General features: G+C 43.8%; 1 protein-coding gene across 4 annotated transcripts in view; it reads left to right on the top strand.

Annotated features, from left to right (window-relative positions):
• Positions 1-11,485, top strand: part of Basp1 (brain abundant membrane attached signal protein 1) — a 50,292-nt gene extending 38,807 nt beyond the window's left edge. For all 4 annotated transcript variants that reach the window (XM_028767641.1, XM_028767642.1, XM_028767644.1 and 1 more), the window contains exon 2: positions 9,894-11,485. In XM_028767641.1, the coding sequence (XP_028623474.1) occupies positions 9,903-10,568 (666 nt within the window). In that variant the 5' untranslated portion in view covers positions 9,894-9,902 and the 3' untranslated portion in view covers positions 10,569-11,485. The remainder of the gene's footprint in view (positions 1-9,893) is intronic.
• Positions 11,486-12,371: the final 886 nt, after the last annotated feature.

Here is a 12,371-nt window from a genome sequence, read left to right as displayed (position 1 = left end):
TCTCTCTCTCTCTCTCTCTCTCTCTCTCTCTCTCTCTCTCTCCTAGAGATACTCTGAGTATGCTTCTGCAGGACTGGCCTGGGATGGGTGAGTTATAAGAGGGAGGTCACTTGCGATCCATCCATTCTTTGTGCTGGAAACGCTTTCTGTGTTCTTGTACATTTCTGAACTTTTGAAGACAAAATTTATTTTGGTCAACTGTTTGGAAAATTTGGGTTATAGAAACATGAGTGTGTGCATTTGTATGTGGGGACAGATAAACCTTTTTTCTTTTTCTCTCTTCCCTTCTTCCTCCCTCCCTCCTTCCCTTCTTCCCTCCCTCCCTTCCCAGTAATTCCTTCCAATATGTTTTCATAATACTGAGCCCATTTTTTTGGTGACAAGAAATTAAATTGCCTTCAAAATGCTTTCTCTCAATTGCTACTCATGATATTTTAAAGGTTTGCCTTGGGAACTTAAGCTGGGTTGACAACTCTCAGTATGGTTCTGTCTCCATGGAGAACATTGCTATCCCTTAATGGTAGTGACGTTAGAATTGCTGAATAAAAGCTTTTACTGAACCAGACAGTGACAAACTAAGCTTAATAATGGAGATTCTCACCAGGCATTGAAGAAACTTGACAGTAGATTACTGCTGGAACTCGTACTGGTAAGAATCCCCCAGACACAAAGGATACGTCGGCTTTACCTCATTTCCCTCTTTTAGAATAGAAGTTTTGACCATTTAGAATAAAAGAACCAATCATTTCTTCCAAATAGAAATTAGTAGGCCTGATAAACTATTTTAGATACTTTCTTCTATTTATATTCACTAAAAACACCCTTTGTGTCTTTATTCTCTGCTAATTCTTTCTTTAAGGTAATGGAAGACTCCCTCTCAGAGTGTTTCAGCTTGTGTGTGTGTATGTATGTGTATGTGGTTTGTAGGGTTCATAAAAGTTATCCTTGTTGTGTGGCCTAGATTGTCCTTGAACTTTCAATCCTCCTGCCTCAGCTGCTCCAGCATAGGAATTACAGGTATGTATACACCACCTCACCCAGTCCCAACTCGCTTTGACGAATAGCTTAGATTCTTCCATTCTGAGAGGTTATACGTCCAACTTGTGATAGATGAGTAAGCAGATGTAACTCATGAGCCCACTGTAACTTTATATTGCTTTCAAAAAATGTCAGTAGTTGGTTTTCTGGTATCTAAAACTGCTTAGCTTTGCAGCTCTGAGTGAACGGAGTTGACAATTTCTTGTCCAAGGATGTAGTTATCATACTGAAGGCATGTACCGAACTTTGTCAAGAAAGGAGGGTTGGTGCCTAGCATCCTTTCAGGGCTGACATATTTTCTACTGATTATAAGATAGAAACACAATCAGAAGATTACTTCTTGTGTATCCCACATGATGATCTTGAAATCAACCCAGAAATAACCCTCTCATCTCTGAACAGGCGGCTGTATATTCTCACTGGGTTTTACTGCAGATATGGAGTTGTCTGCATAATAACATTGGCTATCACACTTAAGAACTCTCTTCTGCTGATGCTAGTTAAAGTGGCGGCTAACTAATCCAAATCTGCATTTTCAAAATAGGAACTTTGCAGTGTTTGGCAGCTTTTTATGTAAGACGTGCTTAGATGTTATTAGTGTGAAGAAAGGAGACAGACACAAATAGAGATAGGCCAAGAAATAATATATGTACATACTAGCCTTTGGATCACGTGGAGGAGTTTGAAGCCATTTTCTTGTTTTTGTGCTGTCAATGTATGTTGGTTAACGCATGCTGGCAAGGTTTATTAGGTCACGAAGCCAAAGAGTATTAATTTAAACCATGCTGATGAGAAATGAAGTTGGGTCTATCATGGTGAATGTTAGTTAATGCCCGGGATTTGCCTCCTCATGTCACGCACTTGGGCATTTTCTGAAGAGGGGCAGTGCTTGGATTAGGGGTTCTGTCAGTCACTCAAATAACTGGGTAGCCTGTGCTATGGAAATAGGACCAAGCAAACTCTGCTACAGTGAAAAGGGAGTGATGGCATGTCATGCTCGTCCACATGTCAAGCATCCAAACTTCAGAGCACAGATTAGGAAGACATTGCATGCAAGCGTTGTTTTGCATGCTGCCAAGTCAATGTCCGTTGGGATGACCCAAGTCAGTCCAAGGGCCTTCGTGGAAGCCTTATCGTATAGCATTATGTAGACATTTCTCAAAGGTCTGAAGGCTTGTTAAAACGAACACAGCTCCTGTTGCTCCTCCTCACTGCTTGATTTAATCTAGAGTTCTCCCACTCCCCCTCATTGACACGCAGGCACGCCGATGAATGAACGTGTTTTACGTCAAAGAGCAGGAAAACCATGTGGAAACAGCAGCTCCACAAAAACTCACATCACATCAGGAAACCACACGAACAAGTTCCATGGTGGCCTCCATGTGGATCAGATACTGGCCTAGGACGTGGGACTGTTACGTCTCACATGTTTTATGACTGAAGGTCTTTTGTTTGTAAAGCTGTGTGTGTGTGTGTGTTTGAGAGAGAGAGGGGGTGGGAGGGAGAGCACTTGCACATACCTGCTGTATACACACATTCCTATGCAGGTGTACAAGCCCCTGTGCCTGCAGAGCGGCCAGTGGAAGATGTCACTGCTCCAGCATCCTTCATCCTATTGCCTTGAGACATAGTCTGCCACTGGAGTTTTGCTGGAACCCAATACTCCCTAGAATTCCTCCTTCTCTCCCCGATGAGCTGGGCTGGGATGACAGTCATATATATAACCATTCTCAGCTATCTAGGTGGGTCCTGGGGTTATGAACTTAGGTCCTCATGCTTGGTCACTTAGCTGCTGAACTATGCCCCTAACCCTGTAGCAGTTCTTTTGATGAAACCCAAAAGAATGTCCAGGTAATAGGCCTGCCATGTTTTAGTGGGTTACTACTGGGAAGGGTTGAGGAACCTCATTGAAACGGACACATTCACTGTTCTTCACTCCTGAAACTGAGCCACAGAGTTTCCATTCACCAAGTATCAATAGCCAAGGTGGCTAGAACAGAAAGCAAGGCCCTGCTGGATCTCCTCTCAACACCATGGCCTTTAGCTTTGGTTAAAAATGGAACCAGGGCTTCACTCCTCTGCCGCTGCATGCTTTTGCTCTGGTTCATCTGAAAATGTCTTTAGGATACATCTGTGACTTTAGTGTCTGTAAGGTAAAAATAGGAGAGCAGATTGGGTGTGGAGCAGAGCACCCTCTGAAGATAGTATCAGGAGGGTGAGAGACCGGGCTTCTCTCTGAATGAGCAGCTCTTTCACATTCTGCTTTCCCGGTGGCTTTCTCCTTTGTTGACTTTCTTGTGTGAGGAAAGGATCTGTGACCTAACCGTGCTTGGGGTCACCATGACTCTTGCCCTTCTCAAAGCAATGCGAGTGACTTTAAAAGCCACAACTGTTCTTCAAGATCCTTGGCTTTTACATGCCCAACAAAATCTTACCAAATATTGTCCTTCTAAAAAGCATTTTTGTCTTAGGCATGGTCTTCTCCACTCCAAGCTGGCCCTGAATGTGTCTGATTCCAAGTCCAATGTGCTGGGATTCTCAGCATGTACCACCACACACAGCGGGTCCGTCCGTATACATATTCTCTACCACCTGAGTTGCGTTCTCAGCCCTAAAGCCCTGCCCTTTACGGACTCTGTCAGATGACAATGTGGCCTTTGATGTAGCTTTTCTACTTTAGTAAATATAGAAATAATATCCTTTCATTAAAAAAAATCAATGGGTAGGAATTTCTTAGACAGTTCCATCATTCCCGAGTCTATTAGAGAGGCCATGGGTATTTAGAGATGAACTAGATATTTTTCCCTTAGAAAATAATTCCCCAGGCTTCTGAGCTCAGTTAGAATCAAAATGGAAGATAGTTTCTTGCAAGGCCAGAGGTATTAACTGGAGAGAATAGTGTTTGTGTGTTAAGCCTTAGGCCTGTAGTGTAATATCTTAGCATTTTTGGAGGGATTTTTTTCCTATTCTCTTCATAGAAATCAGGATGCTGTCAACCCCTCCTCCCCCACCCCCGAAGTTCACCCTGGTTATATATGAGACTGTCCCTAGTTTTCCAGATTGCTTTGAGGTTCCTGGAGTCTGCGATTAGGACCGGAAGAGCCATGAGGTGCACTGAGGAAGAAGGGTGTCTGCTGTGCTGCCCAGGTGATTCTATTCACCACTGGCGACTTCCTGGGAGGAAGTTGTTGGTCGATACAATATGCTTCTATATGTGGGGAAGCTTTCAGGGTTAGTGTCCTGTGAAGCGGCTTGAGAAAACAGAAGGGCTCTATTTGCATGGATCGTGTGTTCCCCAGACTCTGCACACAATGTCTGCTCTATGGACAGTTCTGAAAGAGATGATGGAGGAAGTGGCCATAGAATGATAGCTCCTACATTCACAAGAGTTGACTTTTATTTTATTTATTTTTTTAACAAGTGTATTTTATATTCAGAAAATGGATTTTCTGTCCCTCTTAGGTTATTGAAAACTGACCTTATATATTTAAATGGTTCTCACTGGAAGCCGAGTGGGTAAAGGAAAGCTTTTTAATTTATCTCTGTAGCTTCTTACTTGTTTTGAATTTCTTTTGTTTCTATTAGGTTTGCAGTCACTGCCTCTTGTGAGAAGGGGGGCATATGGTATAGAAATTAGGACCCCAAACCTTTTCCTACTTACCTTTTCCTAACATTTCTACATACATGTCACATAGCTGACTGACATGTTAATTTGTGGGATTGTATTAGCCATCCTTCTACTTAAGATGGTTTTCAAAGGCTATGACCAGCATGTAACAGAAAGGACGGACACATGCTGTGGCAGGTCCTTTCCCTTGGCAGAAAGTGAATCCTGCTGGACAGGACCATGGATGGTAGGAGAAGGACACACCACCACAAGTAGTGTGAGGGGACACAGCTGTCTCTTATAAATAACTGGAACGCTCCCGATAGCTCTGTGCCAGGGAAGCTGTTGAAACCTGCATTTTCTGACAGTTATGACTTCATCTATGATGTATTCACTGAAGTCCCGTTCTGACTCATAAACTGACGCACCATGCTAAAATATCTCCTAAACGTAATTGAGATCCCTAAAACATTCTACTCATTGGCAAATATTTAGACCAGGTTTCATAAAATTTTAACTTGTTTTTTTTTTGATAGTCTAAAATGATTATTTTCTTATTTTTAGTTTTAACAAGTGTCACAAGTATTGGTCCCATGCCAGAGACGTTTCGTCACAATAACAACCCAGGTGGATGTCAATCCAGTTTTTAAGGGAGAAGAATGGCCATACATTTGTGATCACAGGTGCATTGAACTTTATAGTGTTACACTTGTATCCTAAATAGCATCTTATATAGTGCAATAAGCATTCATACTGACCCCTCCCATGCCAAGACTGAGCAAAGTTTTAATATCATCACTTTACTGGTCAGGGAATATGAGACCCATAAGAAAGATGCCCTGCTCAAATTGATAATCATTTTTCAACAATTAAGTTTTGATACTTTTAGCCAACTTCATACAGAGTGTCACAAGTCTTAAAGAAAAAGTTTATAGTTAATTAATTTTTCCCCTAAATGCTCTTTGAGATTGGCCTTTCTACCTTTATTTTTCAAGATGGAAAAAGTAAAATTTAATTTAATTGAATTACTGTACTGATAGACTAGCTTACTTTAAGATTGAAAAATATGAGCTGTGGTCTGGTCCAGATGAGTTGGGTTTTGTCAGCAGCAGAATCATACTGTAGCTAGTGAGCCCTGCCTGGGGAGGCTTTACGAGCTTCTGTGATAATTGTACAGAGCTGATTAGGGCCTGCTGCACCGAGGATTGTATACAAAATAAGCACAACTTATGTAATGTGAAAAGCTGAGGAATATATATTCCTGGTTTCTGACAGGCTCCCTGGAGAGAAAGCAATAAAGGCTTGCAGAAACATTTCAGAGTGTCTCTGAGAGAGTGTCTTCATCATAAGTTCTGAATTGTCACCTTTGATCTCCCAATGTTTTGAGTGAATATAAAAGAGAAATATATATGCAAATGTTCAATTTTTTGTAGCTATAAAATTTTCCTTTTGAAACTCTCAGGATCAAGAACCAATTTATCATTAAGGTTTGCTATAGTGCCAATATAAACGATCACATTTCTCCTCCCGATGAGATTAAAGCTAGTTGTAAATAATTTTTTTTCGTATAAGATATACCTGTTATCCTAAGAGTCCTCATACAGGATTTAGAGAAGGAACTGAAGCATAATTTTTAGAATATTTATTACTTTTTCCAGTTGCTTTTAGGGGAAAAAAAAGAAATCACCATACCTGAGCTATCTGGCTAGGAGGATGTTTCTTTATGTACCTTCTTGGGCATGATGATGTTAAAGAAACATGGCATTAGATGTGTCACAAAGGGGGCTGGGAAGATTACTGGGTCAGTTACTTGGGCCCCAGCTCCATCTCAGAAGCCAGATAAAAGCCAGGCTTGATGGCATATGTTTGTAATCTAGCACTGGGGAGAGAGGGGCTCCTGGGACTCCAGTTACCACTCCAGCCAAATTGGCAAGTTCCAGGCCCGTGAGAGCCTGTTTCAAGAAGACCCAAGTGCTAAGGATTAATTGCCAAGGTTGTAGTCTTAGTAACTTTTCTATTGCTGTCATAATACAATATGACCAAGACAGCTTATAAAAGAAAGCATTTAATTTGGGGCTCGTGATCCCAGAGGGTTAGAATTCATGACCATCATGGCAGCGAGCATGGTTATAGGCACGTAGGCAGGCAGGATACTGTACTAGTGGCTGGGAGCTTGCATTTTCATCCACAAGCAGAAGGCAGAGAAAGAGAACTGACTGGGAATGACTGGGCTTTTGAAGCCTCGTGTGTGTGTGTGTGTGTGTGTGTGTGTGTGTAATATATATTTGAAACTATGGTTCTGTAGTTTTAACTCTTGTAGCAGAAGGTATTCTTGCACTTTTACTAGAAAATGGAGAAGGTTCTTCCTGTTGAGACAGAATAAGAGAGGTGAACTCTACGGTTTGCCCTTATGAACACACAGAAGTCCAGTCCATGTGTTCAGCATCTGCTCATGCTTTTCCTGGTCCCACTCATTGCTAGCGGACATCCTGAGTGTGAGGAAATGCACGGGCAAGCTTAGCCCTTTGGGTGTTACTTTGGATTAGACTTAAGTAACTTCCAAGGTAGATTACTTCTTGACTAGCGATCCCTGTTTCTTCCCTCACCCCACCTTTTTCATGTGTATACATGTACAGCCTGTGTGCAAATGTGTGTGCACAAATGTTTGCTCATGTGTATGGTGGCCCAAGGAGAATGTCCAGAGTCTTCCTGGGTTACTCTCCACTGTATTCTTCCAGGAAGGTTCCCTCAATGACACCCAAAGCTGGTTGGTAAGGCCAGTCTAGCTATCTTGCTCCAGGTAACTCCTAATCTCTGCCTTCCCAGTGCCAGAATCGCAGGCATTGGGTTAGCCCTGTATCTTGTGTTCCAACTCAACTGTTCCAACTTTCTATATTAAATAATTTCCTTGGAAAACAGAGGTTATAGAAAGGAGAGGACTCATTCAACTCCATGTCCATGTTCCTTGCTGGCTCTCATTTCTTAAGGATCTGATAATAGCTCTTCACTAGCAAATAGAAAGAAGAGAGTAGCTACAAAGTTTCTTCTGTAGCTTATATCCTCTCTACTGTGTTGAGCTCCAGGACATTCTGGGAGGTCCTGCCTCAGAATCTAGGAAGGTAACATTCCTGGGCTTGGAGCTACATTGCAAGATTATCTTCTTAGTGGGTAGAATTCCCCCTTCATCTGCTTGTAGTAACACATTCTTTTGGGCATCCTTTTAAAACATCCTTTGTTTTATTGGACAACACATCAACTCAGTTTTCCTTCGAGTAAAAGGAGGCGGCTACTGGCAACGCCATTGTACGATGCTCTGGAGAAGGTTAAATAATTTAGATAAATCGTGTAGGATTAGAACTGGTCCCAACACCTTAGATTTTAATTTGTAACTTTAATTTACCCCTCTGGGTGCTGGGTAGGGGTTCACTCTTATTCTCATGGGAAATAACCAGACATCCGCTTTCCTGGTACTCGAGTGTATTTCATAAACCTCTTCCTAGAACACTGCTGTATATCACTCAGGTAAATCAGCTGACCTTATAGAGACACATTCTCTTAACTTACAACTTGATTTCCGTCTGTTCGATTTCTACCAAGAAAAGAATCACAGCTGGGCTTAAAACAAAGAATAGAATGTGGCTTTAATTGTGCTTCAGAAAACCAATTTTAGTAACTTAGATTTTAGGTTTGTGAACCAACAGGACTTTAAACCTCTGGGGATTGCTATATAGGATTTCATACTGTGGGTGTCAGAAGCCAGAGTTCCATTCTTTGTTCACCGTGAGACTACATTTACTCTTTGCTTCAGAGGCTGTAATTTCTAGGTTGGTGTATGGGTTTCTGTTATAGTTGGGAAAAGGATCTAAACGTAGACCTGTCAGGTTTTCTATTTCCCAAATTCAATCCAAAGCATCAAATGTAACGTGGGGTGTAGGAGCTGCAAGTTGCGGGTGGTATCAGCCACTGATGACGTGTCTAAGAGGCTGATGAAGGTTTTATAAATGACAGTTTAACTTATTAGTCAAATCTATGTTTTCATATATTGCTTTGTGGTAAAAAAAAAAGTTTTTAATGGTGGTTTCGTCACATATATTTGGTCCTACCTAAAACAGGACCAGTTGTTTGAAGTGGGTTAGGATTCCAAGCCATTTCTACTTCCCCGTTTAAGAAATGTAACAGCAATCCTTGGATGACATAATAAAGACCTTCCTTGAAACTAGGAAGAGTATTTTAGTCATCTCTGTGTTTGTTTCTTTTTTCTGTCTCCTCCAACTCTTAAAGGTAACCCAGACAGGGAATTAGCATAGAATGGTGAGGGGGGGTTTGACTGAAGAATAGTACTCTTTCCCACTCCCGACTTTCAAACAGTGTGGGTTATTTCACTAGCATGAATCATGATTGCAAGAAGTGGAGTGAAGAAAAGCTTTTTTTTTTCCTAATCTGAATGGATGAGAGTGAAGGGAGGGGGAATAGCTGGGTGAAGAGAGCTCAGGGCCTTGCAAGAGTGAGCAGGAGCCCGGCGAGCTCACCAGGAGTTTCCACTCTGTCCTGTACACCCCCTCGCTCCCCCCCCTCCCCACCGCCCCACCTCCGCACAGTGCATCTCACCGGCTCCTTTTGTGGGGAGCTAGAGGGGCAGTGGAATGTTAGCCTTTAAAAGTTCTGCCATCTTGCATTCATAGAAAACAAATTTTCTGAAGGAGGCAGAAGGAGGCAGATTTCTCCAGGGAGATAGGAGGCTTCCAGAAAGCATGCTTCCAGAAAGAATGGATGAGAGATTTGTGATTTATGCTGTGCAGTTCCTCCATAAAGTTATTTGTAAATTATCAGGATTTTGTTGTTGTTTTTTTGTAAAACTCAGTGATATCGTAGTTCTAAAATGGCTGTCCCTGCCATTTTGTGCTGCGGTGTTCAAGTCTGGATGCTCAAGATAAATATAAGTAGACAGATAAGAAACCAATACCATGCCACCTGTCCTCCCTATTGGCAGCTGCGGCCAGGGTCATTGATCACCATTACTTTGTCCCTCCACTTGCCGGCCTGCAGGCTTCGCAGCTGGGGCTTTACTTTGTTCTTTGTTTTGAAGTGTTATTTCTAATTATGATAGAAAGCCGGTGACGTCCAGGCTGCTCCCCGCTGTGCAATTGCCCGAGGCCCTTGACGCCCTCCTCGCTCTGCAGGAAGCCATCCGCCAGTTTGCCTACTGTGACCCTAACTCCCCTTTGTCTCCCCTTGTGCTTCCTTGCAGAACTCCAAGATGGGAGGCAAGCTGAGCAAGAAGAAGAAGGGCTACAATGTGAACGACGAGAAGGCCAAGGACAAAGACAAGAAGGCTGAAGGCGCGGGCACCGAGGAGGAGGGGACCCCGAAGGAGAGCGAACCCCAGGCGGCCGCCGACGCCACCGAGGTCAAGGAGAGCGTGGAGGAGAAGCCCAAGGACGCGGCGGACGGCGAGGCCAAGGCGGAGGAGAAGGAGGCCGACAAGGCGGCGGCCAAGGAGGAGGCGCCCAAGGCCGAGCCCGAGAAGAGCGAGGGCGCCGCGGAGGAGCAGCCCGAGCCCGCGCCGGCGCCCGAGCAGGAGGCGGCCGCGCCCGGGCCCGCTGCGGGCGGCGAGGCCCCCAAGGCCGGCGAAGCGGGCCCCGAGAGCACGGGCGCGGCCGACGGCGCGCCCCAGGAGGAGGGCGAGGCCAAAAAGACTGAGGCTCCCGCCGCCGGCCCCGAGGCGAAAAGCGACGCGGCCCCGGCGGCTTCAGACTCTAAACCTAGCAGCGCGGAGCCCGCGCCCTCGTCCAAGGAGACGCCCGCGGCCTCCGAGGCGCCCAGTTCCGCGGCCAAGGCCCCCGCGCCCGCCGCGCCAGCCGCCGAGCCCCAGGCCGAGGCACCCGCCGCCAGCTCCGAGCAGAGCGTGGCCGTCAAAGAGTAACCGGGACAGCCTAGCCAGAACCGACGCCACTCGCAAACGACCTGTCTCACGCTCTCTCTGTCTCTCACTCTGTCCTCTCTCTGTCTCTCTATCCTAATACTAACTTGTTTCAAATTGGAAGTGAGGATATGTATTGCCCAAGGGATTAAAAAAAAAAAGAAGAAAAGAAAAAAAAATAAGAGGATGTGTCCCATCAGGGGAGGGAGGGGGCGGGGAGAATCCAAATAGTATTTTTGTGGGGAAATATCTAATATACCTTCAGTCAACTTGACCAGTCAGTCCTGGATTTTAGATCATTGTCTGAAAGTACATCATCTGTACCTGAACCGCTGTCCCTAGGCTCCATCCTTAAAAACCCCAGCATCTCTCCTGCGATGCAGCTGGGGAGGGAGGCGTTTGATTCTGCCCACTGGGCCAAGTGCCAAGGCAATCAGATCTTTATGAAAGCAGTATTTTCTGTGTTTCCTTTTTAATTTACAGCTTTTTCTTATTTTTTGGTATTTTTTTTAAACGTTTGTGGATGAATGCCAACTTTCAGACGGAGCCCACTTAGCTTGTCCACATGTATCTCAATGCCAACCCTCCATTCTTCCTCTCCAGATATTTTTGGGAGTGACAAACATTCTCTCATCATACTTAGCCTACCTAGATTTCTCATGACGAGTTAATGCATGTCCGTGGTTGGGTGCACCTGTAGTTCTGTTTATTGGTCAGTGGAAATGAAAAAAAAAAAAAAAGTCTGCGTTCACTGCAGCGCCAGTTTTCTTCCATCTGTGTCTCAGACACCAACACACCACCCATTGGAAAATGGAAAAAAAATAAATAAAAAAATAAAAAAAGTGTACAATGGATGCATTGAAATTATATGTAATTGTATAAATGGTGCAACAGTAATAAAGTTAAACAATTAAAAAGTAGTAACATCTCTTGGCTTTCTTTTTCCCCTCCTTTTTGGTAATGTAGGTGTTTTTTTCCTGAGTACAATTGAATGAAGGTAAGACATAGGATTCTCAAGGGCTCTTGACTAGTATCCTTATAAACAAAACACCCCATACAGTGGAATTCATGTGAGTTATCCCCTAAGATGAACAGGAAAAACATCTAAAGATTCACACCCAACCATGGTGTGGGTGTGATTATTAATGCTTTAAAAGAGCGAATATTTTGAATAAAGTATTAAACGACAACCAAGAGCTGTGTCTTGAAGGCTGGGAAGACTATTATAATCTTTTAGAAATATCCTATGTGTATAAATTGTGAAGCCATGGGTCAGCATCTACGCCTGCCCTGCCCGCAGGTGACTTGGTAGCAGAGGAAGGCAAGGGACTGGAATGTCATGAGTAGGTAATGGGAGGATAACCAGGGGAAAGCTGCTAGTGGCTTCCACCTTACCCACACCTCGCTTGCTTTGGTTTAAAGGGAACGTAAACTTGGATCTGTAAGACAAGATCCCTTTGATAGCTGAAATATGTAGACGTTTGTGCACATGCCAGGTAGCAATGTATACCACGGGCAGATGTGCTAAGCCGTCACCCCTTGAAGACCCCGTTACTGGAAGAGTGACCATCTGTGTGCTCGGGGGTCCTCCTATGCCACACATGGGGAAGAGGCTAGAAAAAGGTGGCTTTTGTATAGGCTCCGCATGCACATCTGTTCTTGAGTGTAAGAAAGGAAGTGCTTGTCTCTTGAGTTTCTGAGAGAGTAACTTGGGTGTTTTCCAATCTGATACTGGAAACCACTTAAAAAGAAAGAAAGAAAGAAAGAAAGAAAGAAAGAAAGAAAGAAAGAAAGAAAGAAAGAAAG

This window comes from Grammomys surdaster, unplaced genomic scaffold, assembly GCF_004785775.1.
Source record: "Grammomys surdaster isolate TR1022 unplaced genomic scaffold, NIH_TR_1.0 174, whole genome shotgun sequence".
Lineage (NCBI taxonomy): Eukaryota > Metazoa > Chordata > Mammalia > Rodentia > Muridae > Grammomys > Grammomys surdaster.
The sequence above is the reverse complement of the archived record's forward strand: the minus strand, read 5'-3'. Positions and strand labels throughout refer to the sequence as shown.